Genomic DNA, 19219 nt, shown 5'->3' with positions numbered 1-19219 from the left:
ACTCATCTAATGACAGACACAGTCAGGTTTACTGTGTGAGACACACCTGGATTAACCGCTGACAACAAAATCATCCTGCAGTTCAATCTGTGACATTGTTGCTGCTTTGCCATAGTTACTGTATGGATATTTGCATGTTGTCTATTGAGCCTTCAATTTGTGACCTCAACAATAATGGAGAGTGGTGAAGGTAAGGTTAGCTTAAAGGTTCTGTAAATGAGATTTTAAACAATAATACAGCAACAAACAGCTGTTTTCTATATATGTGACAGAGTGGAGTAATGGAGTAATGAGCAGAGAACAAAGCCACACTGAGTCACAATCAGAGTTTCTCTGTTCTTTGTTTTGGTAACCAGCCTGGGAAAGTGCATTTTTGCATTTGAGTCCGTCCTGTTAAACCGTTGGCTTTCCCCATGTTTAAACACACAGGCTCCGCCCACACGTGAGGTGGCTCTGTGCAGTATGTAGCGTTCAGGTGAGAGCAACCTTCCATGATTTCCTCCACTGAAGAAGAAATCACATTTTCATCTAAAAAGGCCTCAGACAAAGAAAGAGACGAGACCAGAGCACAGGAGTTTCGGCTGAGGAATACCGGCCGAGATCCTGGTCAGCTGGTGGACTGTCAAAACATCTGTTAAGTCTTTACCGCCTCCATCAATGTCATTCGTGTGGCTGGTCCTAGCAGATCAATCCAAGTCGGAATTTCTTTCCCAGTAAAGAAGCATTTGTTTTGGTCTAGATGCTGGTGGTCTAGTGCAATATCTAGTGGCAGTGACGATCGTTTACAGAACCTTTAAATACAACGATGCAGATGAGCAGAAGAGATTGGTGATGGTGGGAGTGTTGTGTACCTAGCAGAGGGTAGCAGGTTGAGGACACTGTTGAGGACGTAGTGCAGGTCTGCGTGGCCCTGATCCACCAGCAGCACCACGGCATCACAGCAGGCTGAACACACCGGAGCGCAGTCACTGCAGCATTGCTGCCATAGAGCCTCCAATGCCGGGCCCTGGTCAGACAACCAAGGTTTAAATCCTTAGCATACAGGTATCTACATATTGTAATTGGGTTCTTGAATTTAGCGACAAGCGATTCTTAACAGTTTCCACCTGTTCACCACCTAAGAACATCCCTCTGATGAGTAACTCACCTGAAGGGACGACTGTGTGATTTGTCCATTTTGCCCTTTTTCCTTTAGCACAGCAGCAACAAGATTTCTCACTGTCTGCAAAACAAAACAAAAAAAAAACAGACGAGAGATGTTTTACTCTTCACAGGGGCTGTGGTTACTCACAGCAACCTGGCCTGCATACTGTAGGTTCACAGAGACACTTACTGTATATGCATCTTTGCATCTAATCTTCAAATCATCTATTCTGCATCTAATCCAATCATAATATTACAAGAATAAAGTCGCAATATTACGAGAATTTAAAAGTATTTATCAAAAATATATTAAATTTATTGAAAGATTTTGAGAGAAAAAAAAACATAATCTTTAGTATTTTTAGTAGTATAATATTACATAAACCAATCAAACAGGTGAAAGGTCAGTCAGTGTCAGCCTGAGCTGCTTCTGGCAACTGCTGTTTGCAGATTCTTCACAATCTTTTCAATGTCCTGATGATGCTGATTATGATGATGATGATGATAATGATGATGATGATGATGAGCCAAAAGATGAATTATCCCCTTATTTGTGAAACCTCTGCTGCTTCACAGGATGCACCACACTCCTCATTTTAAAGCTTCTGATATTTCCCCTCTAAAACAACACGCAACCTACAATTACAACTTAATTCTTATTATATTATAACATTTTACTTGAAATATTATGATTTTTTTCTCAAAAGTACAACTTTATTTGGGTAATATTATGATCGAATTCTCAAAATGTCCAATTTCTTTTTTCCTCAATGTGGCCTTAATGCTTTTTACAGCCACCTTAAAGCAGACAAAAATGCAACTGGAATTATCGGGCAGGCCATATATTATTGCTGGTGGGCCAGTTTTGGTCTGCAGGCCGCCAGTTGAAAACACTGGCACTAGTGTTGAGACTAGAATGAGTAGCAACTTGTGTGAATTTAATGACTTGGATTCTTTTAAATCCATTGTTGAATCAGTTTTAAAGCTGTATTCATGGATTTTGTTGTCTACTCAGGAACAGTGCAACAAGCCACAAACACAACTTGAATCAAATGGAAGCAGCCCTGACACGAGTCAGCAGCTTACCTCTGCTTGTATGACGGGGCTGGGAAAATCAAATCGTGCCTTTAAACTCTCCATCACATCTGCCGGTCATACCTGAGAGCAGAAACAACTCCGTTAGAAATATACCAGGGTCCAAGCAGAGCACAAGACCAGATGAAGATAGCTTGGGAGATCAAAATGAGCCTCTTTCAAGATAATTGTGAAAACTTGATTATATCAGAGTTTCAGGTTATTGAGTGTCATTGTATGTGTCTGAGTAGAGGGTGGACTTTGCAACCCACCTGTCAAATTTTGCGGATCCTTTTATTGTACAAACAATTTTAAAGAGAAAAAAAATATTACACTGTAAAAGTTTTGAAGTCAATTTTTTAGTGGAGGTGTAGAAACAATACATAAAGGTCACACACCAAAATTGGCACGTCATTTAGCAGGTGTCGCTATAATAATCAAAATGGCCAAAATACTTTTGTCATGTCAATCTTTCTATTCATTTATATTTTCTGCTCTAAACATGCCAAATTTTCAGGCCATTATCAAAAATTTTAAGTGAAAGCAAAATGAACTAGTATTCCAGTTCTGAACAAATTAATTGGAATGGATTCATCTATAGACAATGCTGCCAAAAAGTTATCTCAGAAAGTTTGACACATCAAAATTTAGAAATTACATTTTTAAACCTTTGTGTTTAAGTTCAATTTCACATAAACGCTCATAAATTAAAACAAGCTAAAGCGATTTTAACCAGACCCAGAGCACATGTATGGATGCTAGATCTGAGCTTGGCAAAGCCGTCTTGAGTTATTCTGCCACTAGGGGGCGCCATCGATGCCAAAAGTTTATATCTCATAATTAGATGTACAGATAAAGTGTAGTATCAAAAAAAAAAAAAAACTCTTGACAAATTTCTCAACATTCCACCTTCCAAACTTGAAACAATCAAAATAAATCACCCAATACCTCCCACAGAGCTGAAACCTTTTCATCACATCCACTGAATGGTGACGAAATGGCTTTACTGCAGCTATGGTCAATTCATATTTCCGATTTTAAAAAGTACAAATCTGAGCATTTTACACTATATTGGAATATTCTTCCTTTTGGAGGCGCCATCAATGCAAAACGTTTAGTGTTCAATGCATGGCCCTCAGCCCCCTCAAGTTAGACCCCTAATAAAGAGAAACAAAAACCACAGGGCTCCAGTAGCTTTGTTGCTTGGACCTCTCATAAGCTAAAAAACCTTATTCAGGAATTGTAATTGTGTTAGTATTAGCATTTCTGTTCTTTCAGTTCCATTAAATCAACACAAGAAAACACTGTGAAGGAAAACTTTCAAAGGGGAAATTTGGTGATACCCTCTGTTAAACTCAAGAATATCACATGTCAGTGGAGCTGAATGCAGCTTTTGAAACAGAAGCTAATGCTGCAGCCACCTGTTGCTTCATAGCACTAATGGACCAGACTCCAGAAAGACGCACTGCTTGGAGGTATCCATGGACTGACCCTTTGAAAGCCGAACCCTGCCATCAGTTATCAAATTATTGGCCTGCAGCCGTGACATAACTTTGCATTAAATTATTCACAGGTCGTCAGTATACATCCCCGCTGTCTAACCCACAATTTACTAAGCGGACGAGTGGCGCATCTCAGGTTGTCTCATTAGGCCCAACAATAAGGTGCGGTGACCAGCCGGTGCACCACAGCTGCTCGCCTGTTCAACCAGGTGACGTTTTTATCAGGAAGGTTTGACTGTTACGAGGTTTCACCAGGGACATCATCATTTTTTATTCATTTCCTTTCAGTTACTTCTGTTCAGTTTTGGTGTTGACAGGAAATGTGTCTGCTGCATGAGAATCAAAAACTGTTGAACTTTAGCTAATTTTGGAATTAATCTTTAATGAGCCAATTTAAAATGAACCTAGGTTTTCTTTAAACAAGACTTTAAGCATTGAAATTCTTAACTTTTTTTTTTAAATTTTTTTTCATATTTCTCAAAGCACAGTATCTAAGTAAGGTCTGGGTATCATCGGATAATCAAAATCGTATATCTGAAATTTGTTTTAAAAACAAAATGGAAAAAAACGTTTTTTCGTGCCAGACTCAAAAAAAGAAAAACCAATCAGAATGGTCAGTTTTTGGTGATTGCTTTTAACATTCCTTCGTTTTGAAACCAAAAACCGAATTCATATAAACAAAAAACTAAATCATCTATTCATTTTTTGGTTCCATACAAAAAGCCTGAAAATCGAATTCAAATTTTAGTTTCGCAAATTAATTTTTTTCATTCAAGAGAAAGTAGGATGAGGAAGTGAAGCGTAAAAGGGATTTTTGTTTTAAATTACAAATGAATCACAAATGATTTGATGATACCCAGAACATATCACAAAGGTTTGGTATGTGCACCAAAACTGGTTTTGAAGCCTACAAATATTTTTTTATCAATTTTAAACACCAGAAATGTTTTAAAGGTTCAAAGACATGTTTCGACATTCTGCGAAGTACCTGAGCAATCTCCAACAACTCCAGAGGCAACCTTTAATCAATAACAATTTTTGATAATTGGTAAATGATTTAAGTCATGTATCAAGAAGTAACGTCGAGCAATGGCTGTTTCCAGCTTCTGAGATGTGAGGTTTTTTTGATTTTTGATTCTTTGAGTTTTGGACTGTTCATTCAAAGAAAGCTATTTAAAATCTGGTAAACTATGGGGGATGCATAAAAACATTCAGTATTGTGATTTTAGGTGGATATGACTGGTTGCCCATTATCTGCAAATAATGAACATAAGTTTTTATTCCTGGCAATATCTTAGTCCCCAGCTACTTTGGGTTAAACTCTCTATGTAAACTGATATATTGTTCTAAGGTTACCACAAGGAATATGAGCCTCATGTAGCCCAACCCCCCCCCCCCCCCCCTTCCCAAATACAGGCACACAACCCAACCCCCCTGCTGTTATCTAAGTGATAAGCCAGCCTGCTGTGCTGCACTGTCCACCACCCTGTTACTGCACCGTCTACACCGGCTGCCACAGCTTCACGGCCACATGGACAGGTAAGTCAGCTGCACCTGCTAACACACAGCTACGCTGCTAACACACAGCTACACCGCTAACACACAGCTTCAAGTGCTTATGAATTGATGTTTATAGAAAATGTGGCTGTCGATAATGCCGCTGCTGTTGTCACTTCCTTTATTTCCAGCACTCTTTTGCTTAACAGTGTTTAAAATGAATAGAAGATGAGGAGTTAGACATGATTGGTGGTGGAGGAGGTTTACTTTTCTATGGCACTAGTGAAAAAGTCATTCACTGTACATATTTTCTGTGAGGTCTATGATTCAGAAGAACCTGGCTTCTTCTCTGTCAGTGGTCAGCTAAAGCTTAAAAAAACTTTACACACCAAACTGTTCCAGGGGTTTCTGCAGCATATCTACCTTACAGCAAAACAATATAGGCTGGCCTGTACTGCTAGGTCTGCATTAGCAATACAAGTGAGGACAATGCTTGAACAGTGTTGAGCCAACAGTGCTTTAGAAATGACACCGCTGAGGCTTTACTGTGGGACACTCTGCCGGACAGGCACATGGGATTTTTGACAGCCTTTCAGGTGGGACGCAACACATTCTTTCACAGCCATATTGGAAATCATAGCAGCACAGACACATGACCACAAACTGCTTTACTTAATTCATTCATTCATTCATTCATTAATCATCACTTCATTAGATATATCTTACCAGGGCTGGGCAATTTTGAAGGTACCACTTTACAGTAAGACTACCCTTATAACGGATTTATGAATGCTTAATTATTAGGTTATTAATTCGGTTAACACTTCACTTAATCATAAATAAAATATTATAAACAAGTTATAACGCAGTTTTCATACATGATGCTCACTGTTTGGCAAGATCAAGTTAATACTTACTACTCATTAATCTTACTAATGAGTTACTACCATTTATAACTGGTAAGGAGCCTTATGGTAACTCATTAGTAAAAAGTGATGTGTTTTACACTTTACAATAAGACTCCTTTTATAAATGTTTGTAACTGATAAATAAATGGTTGCAAAAATTAGATGAAGAAACATGAAGATGGATGGAGGGAGGACAAAGAATGGGTGAGCAGCTCACCAGGTAATGGAAGGTTAGCACCTGTGTTGCACCTGGAATGCTAAAGTCCTAAAGAAGAGAACAACCAGCAAAAGCATCTCCATGTTAATCTCCTTTGTGCAGAACAATCTGATCAAAACCTGTGTGAATGAGGACGGCTGCTGATACATGTCAAGGTAAACAATACTTAGAGGATGAATCTGGTCATGTGATATAATTTTGACCACTAAGACGCTGACGGAGGTTAATTACTAGTAACTTAACAAATATGTGATGAGCAAAGAAAGCTGAGTAACTAACGAGATATGAGGCTTAACAGTACAGAGACATGTGGGCTCACTATTTGGCAAGAGCTTATAAATGATTTAGTCTGTTAACAAGTTAATTACTAAAATGCTTTATAAACCATTCATAAAACCTTTCCAGGGATAGTCTTGTTGTAAAGTGGTACCAACACTTCTGTGGCACATTAAATAGTCTTGTTATAAAAGTTTTAAAACGCAAACAGTCTACAAAAACTAAAGCAAAGAGCTGGGTGTGAGGGAATATGTCTCTAGATAATGTGTTTCAACGTCTGGTGCTGGTGTGTTTTTGACATTTTTATCAATGACAGGTTGACCTTTCGCTGCTTCTTGCTTATTTGTTGTTTTATTTTCACTGCCTTTTTTACTTTTTGGTGAATTGAGCAATTTGGCGGAAGGCTCAGCCTTGTTTTCTGCTTTGGACAGATTGTTGCCCATTATACATCAGTACATCAAACAAACATACATAGAATTCAACAACATTTCAGCTGCATAAAGGTCTCCAAGCTTCATTTCTTTTTCAGTGTTGCTGGTTTGAAGGTTTAGACAAAATCAGAATATATTTTGTCCTGTGTACACAGCCTTTTTTATCTCTATTGGCGCCCTAGCTTCCAGGATCAGAAATCCAACGGAGCCCCTATATTTCCCACTGGATAAAGAGCAGGTGATCCCCGATCTTGATTTTAAACCAAGTTGATCTATTTCATTCTACACCAAAAACGTCTTTTCTATAGTTTAAGGGAGCCAGGTAAGGCATGACTTTAAAGTTTTGGACTTAACAGGCTGTAGTTATATTGAAATCCTGCCTTCGTGGCGTCAGATTGTTAGGGAAAGATCTTATCATCCGTCGTGAAGAAAGAGTACTGGAGTCCAGGATGTGTTATGCTGAGGGTGGATTCATCAATACAGTCTCCTGTGCTTGATGTCACCTCAAATCTGAAGAAGGAACCCCTAAGGACGGTCTTAATACACTTAGAGAGATTACTATATAGCTTCATTCCATAATTGATTGAATATCTAAAATAAGACGAAGAAGAGGGATGTGTGAATACACTATTGGTTCATTAACCATAAACAAGGAAACATAACTATATTCGCCCAAGTGCTGATTCTTAGAACATCCTGTCACTTGTTAATGACCATCCACAAGAGAAAATTCCCTCACATTAAGGATCTTCAACATGAGGATCCACTATATCAGAAACACAACCCAAGAAAAATCTCAAGAGGAAATTCTCATCAGGTGGTGTGTGTACAGTCAAAACCACAGACCCAAACACATCTTTGTAGCATAGAGTACCGTGGTCTTACTATACATACTATGACACTTCTACTGGAGCTTATTCACTGGAGCACATTAGCTGTAAATGATTACTGTTGTTGTGATTAACATCAGCATGTGTTGATGATTATTGTTATGCTGCCTTACTTACACACCACATAAAATATTACTCATTATTACTGATCCATCATGCTTTGCATTATGCTAGCACAAATTCTTATTCTTTAAACCATGTCGTTTGATACGATATATTTATGCGGAATTAAAGAATACGTCCTGCTCCGACAGAATATGCTTTCAAACACGTTTTGTGTAGTATAATATTTTGCTAATAAGCGAGTGAAGATAAAAATGACAGATATTTCAATGGGGTTCACTGAAGCGAGTGCTTTCAAACTAGACGTGGTCTTAGTAATGGCTACGTGTCGCACATATCAATCCAGCCCCTAAAGACCTTTCTCACAAACCCGTGATGAACAAAAAGCTTCAACGCCCAGGGATAATTATTAGTAATTATAACAGAATGATATACAACAAACAAGTTAGCAAATTAAGTTAGCTGAACCGGCTAAGTATAGCTACACTTACGTTATCAACGCAAGATAAGACTAACTGACTGGCTGTACATGGGTAAGAATAAAGATAGGTGAACTGTAACTACACTGCAGCAGGCTGACTAACGTGCTGTCTCAGTTAACACTAGTGAAAGTTGAACATGTTGCTGGTCAAACTTTACCTCTTTCATTCAGCGTCCTGCAAACCCGAATGTAAGTACGGTGCGTGTCGAGGACCAAATTAGCAGAAACGAGCAGAACACGCAAAAAAGAAACCAAAAAAGACCTGCCCTGTCTTAACATCTAGGCCTATGCATTAGAATATAAAAGTAGCATGATATAATTAGTACATGAGCAATTATTTGACAGTGTTTTTTATTTGGCAGAATTATCATTTTCCTATTTGAAAATAAGAATTAAGATTGGATTTTAAGTTTTTTATTTTATTTTATTTTATTTTATTTTATTTTTTTCATTTCAAAGTTGTCCATCTGTTTGTATGATATAAAAAAAAAATCAAATTCAAGCAAATTATAGACTGTTTTTGTCAAAACATGGCTTTCATATAATTTTGATAGTTTATGCTATACCCAAACTTTAGATTTTAATATAAAATTTACTCTTAAGAATTCACTGCATTGATATATAAAGTTGAATTATTTTGAAATTATCAAAGGAAATGGCTGCTATTTAGTTCTAATTTTGACACTGTCTACTCTTGAAAATCTTTGAAATAAAACATTTTCTTTAATTGGAAGAGGAACACATTCTTATGTATAGTGGTCTTAATTTTTTGTTATTACATTTAATTGTAATTGTCAATGAGCAGAATATAGATGTAAATATTACAGAAGAATATTTACATATCAATTTAATCGGATTCATCAAAGCCACAGGAATAGCTTTCACAACTAAACAATATTGTTTATATGAGCAATCCAAATTGAATTTAATCTTGAAATTTCTATGACTTCAAATTTTACCATCTTCATCCATTAAATGAATTATAGCCAAACACCTGTCTCTGTTCAGCCCTATTCAAAGTATACCTGTTATTCCATTGCGTAGAGTGAAATTATATTTATAGAGCATTTTCCGATGTACTCATACCTGCAGATGATAATCTGATAAAAGGCAATTCTGAGGGGTTTTCCCCTGGGACTTGAAGGCAACACAATTACAGGAAGGTTGCGGCCGCCTGATTGGAGGTCCGTGTGTCTGCCGCTCTGTTATTGGCCTTTTCCGTCTCGTGCTAAGGCTTGGCCCCAGCGGGTACACCAAGCTGCGCCTGCGCTCTACCCATCACAGCCATGAAGGTTGCGGAATTGAGCCAGAAAAATAACGGAAGTGAGAAGATTTTATATTCAAAATAAAAGAATGGAGCATAAACGTAATTTGTCATGTCATGAAGCTGTTTCTTTATCCATGTAGCTCAGTGTGGCAGCAGTTAAATAATTCATAGCGAGTCGCTAGAGGGACTTTAAAGTGTTGAGAATCAGTTTCATCATGCAAGGGAATAATACTCATGAAAAGTTTCTCAGAAAAGTTACACCACAAACTAGCAACACTAAACAAGCATCCCATGTGCATTTGAATCGCTAGATTAGGCCTATGATAAATACAAATAAACTTTAAATTTAAAGTAACATGAGCGCTGTGACTGATTTATTGATCGTTACAGTCATTTCAAGGAGCAGATATTTTATTCCAGTTGTTTTACACAGGTACATGGTCTTAATGTTGCTGTCAACCCCAGACCATGTCACGTGAGTGTTAAGTCCAATAATGAACAGTTTTAAATGGGCCAGAAAACAAATGTTACAACATTTACAGATTGAGTCACATATCCAACCTTGCTGACAGCTCAATAATGATTACCACAGACAGGTAATAAGACACCACAACAAATGGTGAATTTCTGTGTTTTCAGTCATGTTTTATGAGGTAGCATAAAATAGTTATGGTTGTGACTATCTATGGGATGATTGCAGTATTTTTAGACTATATGTAAATTTTAGGTCACCAATAAATAAATGAACAAGTGAATAAAGTATTTTGCCAAATTTTATTTCTTGTAGTTTTAGGTGTACTTTGAAACTACCTACACTACCTATTTCCATTTTGGTAAATAAAATTTTAAATATAAATGTGAAAAATTATAATTTTTAAACAATTTTAGAGACTTTGATTTTGGTGTCTGGTGAAAATTTTCAGAAGCTTAAAGGGGGGGCTTGGACTTGCCTTGGACTTTATTAAATTAATCAAATGCAGATACCATGGGATGTCAGTGCGTATTGATTAATAAAGAAAAATATATCTTAAGATGTGTTCTGTAATTAGCGGTATTCATAGCACATCTTTACCGCAAGGGATTTATTTTGAAAGCCAAGAGCGGGAAATGTCTCGGTAATTACGGGTGATTGACAGCCGGCGAGCCTTTGAAAGTCTTGAGTCTGACTTCAGTTCAGGAGAGACCATGTCCGCCGTCATAGGCAAGCTACACTCACCTCTGCTCTCATTTAAAACTCATTCTTCATGAAATAACAGTAACTTGGGGCCTGCAGGATGGCCAACTCGGTGAGTAGTCTGCGAGAGAACTCGCCCGCCTGTCCGGTCTAACGCAGCATGTTTGGACGTTTTGCTGTTTTTGTCACACCGGAGGAGTCGGTGGCTTTTAGTCCGTAACGAGGATACAGCTAGCTAGAGCCGATACGTGCCGCTATTCCTGAATGAGCTTTGTAATGCAAAATTCCCCTGAAAAACATTGCAATTTTAATATTTTGCTGCTCACTGGCAAAAATGTGTGTTTTTCTCATGCGTAAATTTAGTAGTTACATCCGGACTTTAATTCGGCATAATGTTGCACACAATGCATAAAGAATAAATTTTAAAATCGGGTGTGATGTCAACTTTCTCCAGGGGTTTTCTTGTTAATCCCATCACATTGCATTTGAACAGCTGTGCAACATTATGCATTTGGAGCTAATTTCAGTAGTTTAAAGTGTGTGGAAACGTGATGATTCAAGCAGGGTATTCAGAATTTTCACGTAGGTTCAAGCTGACAGTACAAAATGGTAAGTCAGGTTTTCCAAATGTGTCGCAAAGTGACATTAAATCTGAACATTTTTGAACGGAGTTCTGCTTGCAAGAGTCAAGGAAACATGATTGTTTTAAAAGCAGCATATCAGTCCGTAGAAAGGGTCATTTGAACGTCGGCTTTTGGGTTTGTAGTTTCTCTGTAAATTGTGATGAACATTTTCAGACTCTGTAAAACACGTGTAGTGCTGAGTTTTCAGTAACCCAACATCATTGTGTTTGACAGGGTGCTGTTCAGGTGAAACTAGAACTTGGTCACCGTGCCCAAGTCAGAAAGAAACCCACCGTGGAAGGCTTTACCCATGACTGGATGGTGTTCGTCCGAGGACCAGAGCACAGCAACATTCAGCACTTTGTGGAGAAAGTAGTTTTTCACCTGCACGAAAGCTTTCCTAAACCAAAAAGAGGTAAAAAAAAAAAACCCCGATTATTTCTGCTGCTGTGTTTGGTGTTTTCCTTTGCCCTGTTTCTGCAGGGCAGCTTGGTTTCATGTGTTGTTTCCAACTAATGGGCAGGGTGCAAACCCTCATATGAGCAAGCATTGTGTCCTTGATCAGCCATGGAGTTGCTGCAGCAGACTGTGACCTCTGACATTCTCGATGGTGGCAGATAAAAGTGAATTTTCTTGTGTTTTTAAGTATCGCTCTGCTGTTAAAATAAATTGCTCAAATGCACATTGTGGAGAAAAGACCGTCTTTTTTGGTTCTTTGAATAGTGGTGCATTTAATGTCCTTCTGGAAAGTTTTTTTTAGTGACAAATGACAAGTTTTCTGAGTAATTCTCAGACGACAGAATGGAAAGGTTGGAAATAATGTTTTATTGATAAAATGCATTTTGTGTTGTGTTGATGTCATTTTGGAACATTTCAGTTTTTGTTCTAAATGTCACTGCATGTACATGTGTTGGTTTGAAACCCTGCCAGACAGAGGTAATTGCATGCAATGTTGCTTTTAGACATGAAATAGATCCACCCTGTATGTAAGAGCTGTTTGGTTGGGGGGTATAAGTGTCGAGGCAAAGCAGTTACGGGTATAACTTGTGGATATTTACTTGGTTTTGGTTGAATGGTTGGTTGCAGGCCTGAGGGCGCTCAGTGAGCCTGAAATACAAGTACTGCCAAATAGGAAGTGTTTAAAATCAAGTTTAGACTGATAATTGCTTTTCATCATGAAATCAGCTGTGTGGTCTCCCCACCACAAACATATATGCACACATGCTACACTGTAAGAAGAACAAGGTAAAATGTACAGTAACTAGTTGGCAGCAATTAGCAAGTAAGTTGCAGTAGTACATTCTGTCTGCTTTGTGTAAATTTAACCTCAGTACCTAGAAAATACTGTAATTTTTATTTCAGTAATAATTACAGTACTGTAACTCATCACAGTAATAGGGTGATGTATGGTTTATCACGGTAAATATTACACTACTGTAACAAGCATTTTTGCATTCATTTTAATACTGCAAATGGATAACTAAAATAATTACATACTGTAAAATGAAGACACTGTTTTTGTCGGAAAAAAATCATTTTTTGTATCACTTCATTGAACTTTAAACGTTTTACATTTGATAATACATAGGCACTAAACAGATCTTATTTTGCGTTTTTCATTTTGTAAACATTTATTTGTGAACAAAACTACTTTCCTCAACATAGGAATCCTTCCTCTTTGTTCAAGTTACCCTGACAATGTGAACTGCATGGCCTGGAATTATTTAGTCACTTTCAAGCATATTTAGAGTTTCAAAAGTGATTGACATAATATCTTGGTTTTAGTTAATTTGACTTTCCTTCTAGAGGCAAATATAAAAGAGTCAAATGTCTCCTAGTAACATTGATTAGGTGTAGAAAACTGTCGAATATATTTTCAATCAATTTTTACAAACGAAACAGTAAGTTCCAAGCAGTGGAAGTGAGTAAATGTTCAGTTAAAAGTGGAAAGGTATAAAAATGAGTTAATGAAATTTGAACTACAAACTGAGGAATTTAAAGCAATAAAATGTCCAAGACTGACTTTACTGTTCCTGAACTGTATTCTTCTCCCTGGACTGGATACTTCTTTCTGTGATCCTCTTCCTGAGCTGGAGTCTTCTTCCCTGTAATGGAAGGATAAAAAGGAATTAGTTACTGATGTAGAAATTGAAAGTGCAATAGCATAGTACAACAGCACATAACACACACCAATAAACACAGCTGTGTCTCCATGGCTTCAGAGGATAGTACAGTGACTTACGTTCATTTCGTTGGGACTTACTCTAAGCTTAACCGTAACTACAACTTGCCTACCCTTAAAAATGAATTACATGTAGTCTCACCTGGCTGGTCGGTTGTTCTTCCACTCATGTGACTCATTCTTTCATTGGATCATCTTGCCAGTCCTTCTGCACTCGGACCTTGGAAGCACACTTACTCTGCTCTGGATTTATCCTGACCAAACATTATGCAAAGGTCTTTACAATACATTACCCCGGCCAAGGACAAAAACTTAAAGTTGGAGGACAAATCCGCCATTTCTTTGCTCCCAGAACGGACTCTCTGATACTGAAGAACTCTGAAAATGACTCTGACTCTAAACATTAAGTTAACACTGCTCAGAATTTGACCTGATAGGGTTTAACATTTAACATATAAAGCAAAATAACTTAAAAACACCTAAAAATGTGGCATACAATACTGACATAACATTAGATAACCTGTTAGGTCACCCCTCAAATACTACTACTATAAACATAATTAATATGTGCAGCAGCTGGTGCAATAGGTGGTTTAACACATGGCATGTAAAACTATATTTTATTAAGATTAGCACATTTATGCAACAGAATCTATTGCAACTCAGTGTAAGAAAATAGCTGGTGATATCTTCTGTAGTATCACTACATGGGAAATACTCAGCCTGAAAGAAATTAGCCAAATGGTGGAATAAATAACCCCATGAAACTTAACAATTGGGATTTATTATGGTTCCACGAGTTGGGAAGGAGACATCAAGCATTTGGTCATTATACAGTAATAATGCTCCAGAACTAGGTGATATGTGACACGGAAAAGTGTCTTATCCTGATGTTTTAGAAGTTTAGTATTTTTGTTTTTTGAAAAATGATCAATTGATTATCAAAATAGTTGCAGATGTATTTTCTGTTGATTTGATGCTGTCAGCTTTTGTTGCAGGATGTCTTTGCTCTAAATCTGCTGTCTGAAATTGCGTCGCACTGTTTTGTTATTACGGCCAAAGATACTGCGTTACATTTGTGATTATCATTACAGAATCACAGTGTATAGGAGCCTCACGTCTTTGTGGTCTGACCTGCTTTGCTGTGTGAGTTAATGGAGTCCTGATGGAGCGAGATCAGTTCAAATATCCTGTGGTTGACGTTTCTTGACCCACTTCATCCTTTAAGGAGTTTCAGGATTGTTTGTTGAGGCTGGTACTGGGCATCAGTCCAGCGTTGACTCCTCAGGTTGTACCTCATGTAATGACAACGGACAAGAATATTTAGTTAATTGATTCCCGCACAATGATGTGGCAAATTATACAACAGTTAGTTCTGACCAAGCAATTTGTTTGGACAAGAGTCATTCCATGAGTGCTGATATAGAGTGCAACAGCACTGGGACTTTTAACTACATGTATCACTCCGCTTTACAGGTGTTCTATTAACTGTTAATTAGCGTTACATTAATGGTCGTTATCTATCTTAGATTGTAACAAACTTTGCAAAGATTAATGTATTTCTGGAAATAACATTTGAATGGAATAATGTGTGGTGGTCAGAAGAGGATGAAGGGAAGAAGCCTGGATACTTCAGCGCACACCTCCAGGTGTGCTCATATGATATCAGCCGACCTCGACAAATTAGACAAAAGCAAAAATGAAGCTAACACTGTGAGGCAAACAACATGAGCGTTGAACTGTTTTCAGACTCGGCTAGGTCTCAAAAATATAAACCATGAAATTCAGTCCGTTTAGAAGCCTGAGCTTAATGCAGTCTTTAGGGAGTTTTATGGATCCATCCGGACAACTAGTGTGAAAGTCAGGAAAATGTTTATGTGTTGCTTAGCAACAGTCCAGTACTAGTCCAGTTGAGGAACTATTTGTGTTGGCCTAGCCAAATAAATTGTACAGTGACTTACAACAACTGAAGTAAACAAACAAATCATTATCTGTTGTTGCTTATTACTGTTAATTAATATGACACTCGAACTGTTAGAATATCAGCCGTGTTAATATTCAGTACATCACTCCCTCTCATGTGATATTGCTTAATTCTTCCAGGAGTTTTGCGGTGATGTAAATTTGGACCAGTATGTCAGTAGGCCAGTTTGTCTTTTTCGAAAATGTCTGCTGGTCGGTGACGATCACCCGCAGGCACATTAGATCTTTAACATTCATTTATATAAGAATGAAGTAACAGTTATTTTCACTGATGATTAATCTGGCATTTCATTTCTTGATTGATGATTTGGGAAAGAAAAAATCTGTTCTTTGTTCCCCAGTCCTGCTGTACCCAGCAGTGTCAAGTACAGTTTCATTAGAAAAGACTGAAGCTTGTGCACTTCTAGTATCAGCATGGCAGCATAGGAAGGAGCTCTTGCACCGGTAGAAATAAAACCCTGTAATTCAAGTTCCTAACTGGGTGGAAGTGATTTAACTAAGACAAAAATAAAAACTGTAGAGCCACGTCATGGGGCAACATGGTGCTGTGAATGTGAAAAGAAGGCAAAGCAAGCAGAGCCCACACAGGTTAAAATGGCAACAGGATGGAGGATGAGCCTTCACCCACTACAATCGGCTCCCTCTGAAAAGTGATGAGGGAGGTGGTAGCTGAGGCAGGACCTTATATCATAAATGAAAAAAGAATCATTCCAAGTCTGACTCTGTTTTCAAGAAGATCTGAAAGCACAACTGGGCAAGCTAACAACTGTAATCTACCAGCAGATCAAAGGACAGATGGAGGAGGTCGCTAAACGTCTGGGAGAAATAGACAGGAACATGGTGGGGGAAGGAAGAAGTGAAACATTGGAGGCAAAGACCGTCTCATCCAGAAGTCACTCAGGGATAAAATCACTGTCTTAGAAGGACGTTCTCAATGCAACAATGTACAGAAAACACAGAGGACTCTTCCACGCTACGATTTGTGGAGAACATGTCTCAGTTGGAATTGGGGGATGTTACGGGCCTGTGTCAGGAAAAGAGCTTTTGAGTTGAAAGAGCTTAGCTGCTACACCACGTTTAAAGGTTGGGTGAGGTTCCTACAGTTCACTGTTGAGGAGGAAATCCTTTATGCTAATTGGAAGAAAAATATGTACATCCAAGGCAGGCAAGAACGTACAGCAAAGGAGGAAGGAATACACTCAGGAAAAGAGGATACCTTTCCAGACTGCACTGACCCTGATGTGCGTGTGCTTTGATTTAACCATGGTTACATACAGCAGCACAGTGGGAGCCCGGCAGATTTAAGAAGGCAAGGCTTTATCATGGGACCATTACCAGTGAGCAGATCCAAGCACATCAGCGTGGAAACCATCACCAAACTCCAGCCCTGGAGTACAACGGGGACACGAGGACTCAGAAACGCACATCACGACCAGGAAAGCACACATTAGAATATCGGGGAATTCCAGAGGCCATACTAATGAACTGATGTTAACAGTTAGCTGCCTCCATCCTTTTCTGTTTTTGTTACTCACTTGACCCCCTCTTTTTTTTTTTGTACTGCAGAGGGGTCCCACCTAGTGGCAGTTCCCCCTCCACACAGAGAGGTGACAAGGAACCTTCTGAATTGAAAGCCCGGTTTTGAAAAGAAATGGCTGAACTAACAATGTACCTGGAACATAATGATAATGGAGAGGTCGATCCAGCCATTCTGTGGGATGCAGCCAAAGCCTTTCTCAGAAGGAAAATCAAAGTCAAAAAGTTGTTAGACCTGGAAGAACTACTGAAGAACTTGGAGAAAACTTATAGCATTTATAAAGACCCTTCTAAACGTGAGCAAATGAGTCCAGTTAAACAGGAGATAAAAGACAATTCTTAGTGAGGAAGTTGACAAAAAGCTTAGATTCATGAAGCAAAGGTGAAACCGGATCTAAAGCATCCAAGTTACTTGAATTGATACATAGGAAACAGCAAGAAATACAATTCATAAAACAAGGGACCCCTTAACAAACAAGAAAACTACTAAATTGGAAGAAATTCAGGAATTGTTTGAAGCATACTGCAAATCATTACACCAAGGCGGACTAACAATCCAAGAATTACTGGCCTCATTTGACGTCCCTCCTATCTGAAATCTCAATAGAGGAAATTGATAGTGTAATTTCAGGCCTCAGTGCTAACAAATCCGCAGGCTGTGATGGCGTCCCTCCAGAATGGAGAGAACCATTGCGCCTCTTAAAGCCTCTTTTAATTACACCCTGAATGGCAGAGCTCTCCCACCATCATGGAGGAAGCATTTATATAACTCAAACCAAGGGAAAGGTTGGATGGACTCTAAAGTATATAGACCAATTAGTGTTTTTAACACACATTATGAACTATATGCAGCCATATTAAGAGACAGTAATGTCTTTCCTGATAGATAATGACCAGACAGGCATTATAAGGAATAGACAAGCATAGGAGAGTCCTCATGTGATTGATCACATTTCTGAAGGCGTCTTTAAGCTGAAAAGCAAGCTCAACAACTTCTTGGGAGATGCATGAATGACTTTGGAAAACTGTCCTTTCCTGCGTGGGATAAGAAACGCATTTTAATCAGTATTGTTAACAAAAGTTCCACTTCTAGAACTTTTTTTCTTGTGATCCAGGAACTTTTTTAAAACCTCAAGAACCTTTTTAAGGGCTCAAGGGACCTTACATGTGTTTTGACTGGCAGTAGCGGGGTCTATGTTTAGTTCTGCTGTATTGTTCCTGAAATCAGATGAGTTTAAACATGGTAGAAATGTAGAAAACACATTGCTGAAGGAACTTTTTAATTCCTTCAGTAGTTCCTGGACTTAATATCCTGGGACATTTAGGGGGATATTGGCCATTAATGTATGCCATTGAAAATGGTCTTTCTGAGCTGCTGGGAACATCTGAGTGTTCTCATAGTCTATGTGTCAGGTATCTGTTTATAACCAGCTTAGAAATTGATGTACGTCAAAGCTGTCCAAAGATGTGTTTTGAGTCAGGTTGAGTGCTACAGAAAGTTCCTTTACCACTGTGCCTCTAAGCAGTCTATGCATCAAACTCCTATCTGCTGACATGGAACCTTCAGCGCTTTGTTTTTCTCTAAAAAGGCCTTTGATTACAAGGTAGCAAATGAGTTCTGGCTTGTGCACACTGCATCCGTCTCCCGGCTCTTTAGCTCCAGCCCAGTCTTTATAAATGTGAGATTTGGCCCGAAGACTTTGGTTGAAAGCCCAGCAGGAGAATACTTAACCTTCATGATGACATATGCCATGAGAGCTTTCCAGTGCTGGAGAAGTCTTTGTTGCCTCTGTGTTTTTACATGGTGACAAATCGCGGGCCAAAGACGCTTCTGATCCATTGTGTCATCAGATGCTCTCCAGTGTTTCTAGTTAAAACACAGCCCAGATCAGAAGGAATGAAACTGCTCAAGTGAAGTTAGTATTTTGTTTCATTGAAGCTACCGTCACCCACTCTTCCCGTCTCTCTCAGT

The 19219-nt window shown here is 38.5% G+C and overlaps 2 protein-coding genes across 6 annotated transcripts in view; one reads left to right on the top strand and one right to left on the bottom strand.

Moving 5' to 3' along the window:
* Positions 1-8713, bottom strand: part of focad (focadhesin) — a 53744-nt gene extending 45031 nt beyond the window's left edge. For 2 of the 3 annotated variants that reach the window (XM_056369735.1, XM_056369737.1), the window contains exons 1-4: positions 8641-8713; positions 2230-2301; positions 1148-1222; positions 852-1006 (exon numbers count right to left, since the gene is read on the bottom strand). In XM_056369735.1, the coding sequence (XP_056225710.1) occupies positions 852-1006; positions 1148-1222; positions 2230-2283 (284 nt within the window). In that variant the 5' untranslated portion in view covers positions 2284-2301; positions 8641-8713. Of the gene's footprint in view, positions 1-851; positions 1007-1147; positions 1223-2229; positions 2302-6341; positions 6362-8640 lie in introns of those variants that run through there. The other variant, XM_056369736.1, reaches the window with a different exon arrangement.
* Positions 8714-10899: 2186 nt separating this feature from the next.
* mllt3 (MLLT3 super elongation complex subunit) overlaps positions 10900-19219 on the top strand; it is a 58395-nt gene continuing 50075 nt past the window's right edge. For all 3 annotated transcript variants that reach the window (XM_056369689.1, XM_056369690.1, XM_056369688.1), the window contains exons 1-2: positions 10900-11035; positions 11781-11961. In XM_056369689.1, the coding sequence (XP_056225664.1) occupies positions 11024-11035; positions 11781-11961 (193 nt within the window). In that variant the 5' untranslated portion in view covers positions 10900-11023. The remainder of the gene's footprint in view (positions 11036-11780; positions 11962-19219) is intronic.

The sequence above is a fragment of the Seriola aureovittata genome, chromosome 23 (assembly GCF_021018895.1).
Source record: "Seriola aureovittata isolate HTS-2021-v1 ecotype China chromosome 23, ASM2101889v1, whole genome shotgun sequence".
Lineage (NCBI taxonomy): Eukaryota > Metazoa > Chordata > Actinopteri > Carangiformes > Carangidae > Seriola > Seriola aureovittata.
The sequence above is the reverse complement of the archived record's forward strand: the minus strand, read 5'-3'. Positions and strand labels throughout refer to the sequence as shown.